Consider the following 3,337-nt stretch of genomic DNA (forward strand, 5'->3'; position numbering starts at 1 on the left):
ATAAAAATATAATTAATTAATTAATTCAATTATTCTACAGCTGGTTTATGATTTCGTTCTAGTATAAACACAGCAAGTAAAATAGTTAATAAAAACTTTCATAGTAGAAGTAACAAAACTCCAGAAAAATATGCGAACAAAAAAGTCAAGTACGGTTTTGGATCAGTTGGTTAAGGTGCGCTGATTCTGAGCTTCACATTTGGCAGGACCCGAGTTCGATTCCTGATATTTGCAGTCTCAAAAAAATTATTTGCGAATAATTTAATACAAGAATTATTTCTAAGACCACTGATGATGGGTTTTTGGCAATACTCGAAACAGCTGTATGGTCAGCCAAAAATTCAATTAATTAAAATAATACGAAAAATAAAATTTTTGTTGTTGTAGTTCACTACTGTTCGAAAAACCTCTTTATAAAATTAATAATACTAATATTTATATACTGAGCTTGAAAACTTTTTTATTTTTTCGTTTGACTATCATTAATGGTTGCAAACTGTTAGAACATAAATTTACACTATCTGAAATAAAACTAATTTTTCAGGTATAATCGTAAAGCCTTTTTCTAATATTTTTAAATGACAATGATAAGCTCGGTATGCATGTGTTTATTCCAAACGTAGATTTCACATAAAGCTGCTAAGCAACTGGCGATGGTACCGGCAGCAAGTACGATCCAGGCAAATCTATAATAACTTAATTTTAGTGGCTCGACCGGATAATCATCTAGTAGCACAGTGCCGTATTTTGCACGTAGAGCCATAACACCAGCATCAGTCTTCCACTTTAGCCATAATCCACTAGCTTTAACTCTTAATAAAAAACTATCCAATTCTTTGAGAAATGATGCGTTCACATGCACTGGAAAAGCCTTGTAACACCAACCAAAACACTCCTCGGATAAAGAAAAAAGTGGTTTATACATTTTAAATTGTTGCATATGTAAAAATCTCCAAGTGTCTTCTAGAATGACATACCCAGCGGAGTGATTTAAATACTTAACGATAGGTTTAAATTTAACTACGGTCGCACTTCGTAATAATGATGCTCTTTCGTTCGATTGCGTATATTCCTCAAAGCTTTCGTGATGTGATGACGGTACATTAATGACCAGTTTTGCATCCAATATATCGGATAGAGTTCTGATTCGTTCCCGAAAGACTGGTTTCATGTTGTACGCCGTTAGATAAGGAAAATAATATGCACTAAATATGAAACCGAACACAAATAACAGGGTGTAGAAGACAATCACGCGTATAGGTGCATTTCTTAGTTGTATATTCATATTGGGACAGTAGAGCAATATAGCGACGCTGTACGGTATATTACGCAGTATCGAATTGGATGCGGTTTGCTTGGGATATTCAATAAAACTCATTAAAATTGCAATGTAGAAAATACTGCAGAAAAGTGTGATCCAAATGTATCGATCAAAAGGCCAACCGACATACCAAAATTTAGGTATTTCATCGTCGAGCGGGACTAGTATACATTTTTTCGTTATTTCCAGTGGGTAACTGTATTGGATAAGTTTTTTACGATCCGTACAAGTGACACCATGTAATGACGTGTTGTAAATATTCCGACGAATTTTGTCAAAAATTTCACTGGAATTTAGTGTATCAACTGTTTCCAGCTCTAGATTATACTTTTTATATGCAACAAAATTTATAATTGCTTGCAGGTATGGGCCGTAGTATGATTTCTGATTCTCCACATGAATGAAAGTAAAAGCACGGGGTGGATCTTCCACAAATGGTGAAAAAAATTTATCGTTGATTGTTGACATATTAGAAAATCCTTTTATGTAAACAAAAATTTTGTTTTGAAATTAATTCAAATTCGAGTTTAAATAAAATATTTTATTTTTTGTTAAAGCACAGCAAAAACTTGCGGAAAACTATAAAGTGGCTAACGCCTGTATAGCGTTTTTATATGGAAATTCTGATTTTACATGAGCATTATAGTGACCTTAATTCACCTTTATTAGACCGAAAATCATTAATTTAATTGTTTCTACACTCGAAACCGTTTAATGTGAAAGCTTTAAAAACAAAACAAATTAATAATTGGTGACATTTAAGGATATTTGCATAATGAAATATTTACATACTTGTGCTATGCCATTTAACGTTTGCAGAAATATTTAATCGCGTTAATGTTCTATTTGCATGCATTTTTTCTCCTTACATACACGAGTTTTACACTAAAATCGTTTTTTAATTAATTAGAGAAAATATATATGTTTAAATGAATTTTATTAAAATTAGTTGAAAATTTGTTCAATGAATTATTAATAAAGTGCACTGACTACCTTCTATTGAAAATAGAAACAATGCGTGCAGAAAATCAAACACTAACCTTGTTCTAATATCAATTAATTGAAAAGGTTGAAACATAAATGGATTGAAAAATAAAACTTCCTCAATACTGTAGGTGAAGTAAGGAATTTGAAGAAATAACGAGGAAGTGTTTAAAATCACATTTAAAGAAATTATATCAAATCGTCTATCAAATCTAAACAAAAATTTTCAATCCATCGAATTCTTGAGCTGCCATACAGTTGTTTTCGGTATTTCAAAAAATCGATCAGCCTTTGAAAAAATCTGTTAGTTTAGTTCTCCTTGTTAGTGCTGTTTACATTAATCGGATAATTTCAAAACTTAGTAATTCGATTATTCGTATAATCATATAGCAACGAAGCCTCCGGAATCAGATTTTTTGTAAATCCGGAGTCTTCGAATATCCGGATTCGCGATAATTATTCGTAATGAAATTATTCGGAGACTTCATGAAGAAAACGTGCTTTAAGTATATAAATAGAAATTATAATTTGTTATATTTCTGTGTTTATATAATTCTATTTTATTTATTCAAAATCATTTATTCAATTATCAATTAATTATTACATGTGCACGCGCTTTTTTCTATCTCCCCTTTTCTTCGCATGCTCCAAAACAGCTGATCACCTTAGTGATGCCATCTCGTTACGATAATTGATTTTATATCATAACATAATTATATATATATAAGTTATTTGAAGTATAAATTTTTTATTTAGTAATATCTAATAGAAAACAGAAAAGAAAATAAAACACAGATATTATTATCAGCGTAAAACACGAAATACACAAAATTGAGCAAACCACAACAAACTCAAATCATCCCTAAAAAAATTTGTATTTATTTGTGTGATGGACATCCTTTAACTTTTCCTCACGAAGTCTTCGATTGATTTGACTGCAAATAATAATTACAAACTCGGATATTCGAAGACTTTGGATTTACAAAAAATCCGAATTTTTTTTTAACTTCGGTGACTTTGTTTACTATTCGA

At 30.7% G+C, this 3,337-nt stretch overlaps 1 protein-coding gene across 1 annotated transcript; it reads right to left on the reverse strand.

Annotated features, from left to right (window-relative positions):
• Nucleotides 1-574: 574 nt before the first annotated feature.
• On the reverse strand, nt 575-1,789 carry LOC119674951. The gene has a single exon (XM_038086108.1). It carries the CDS (start codon nt 1,787-1,789, stop codon nt 575-577), a length of 1,215 nt encoding a protein of 404 aa, XP_037942036.1.
• Nucleotides 1,790-3,337: the final 1,548 nt, after the last annotated feature.

The sequence above is a fragment of the Teleopsis dalmanni genome, chromosome 2 (assembly GCF_002237135.1).
Source record: "Teleopsis dalmanni isolate 2A chromosome 2, ASM223713v2, whole genome shotgun sequence".
Lineage (NCBI taxonomy): Eukaryota > Metazoa > Arthropoda > Insecta > Diptera > Diopsidae > Teleopsis > Teleopsis dalmanni.

What these genes read in the sequence shown, in the direction of transcription:
- LOC119674951 (XM_038086108.1), bottom strand. Translation starts at nt 1,789, where the DNA reads ATGTCAACAATCAACGATAAATTTTTTTCACCATTTGTGGAAGATCCA.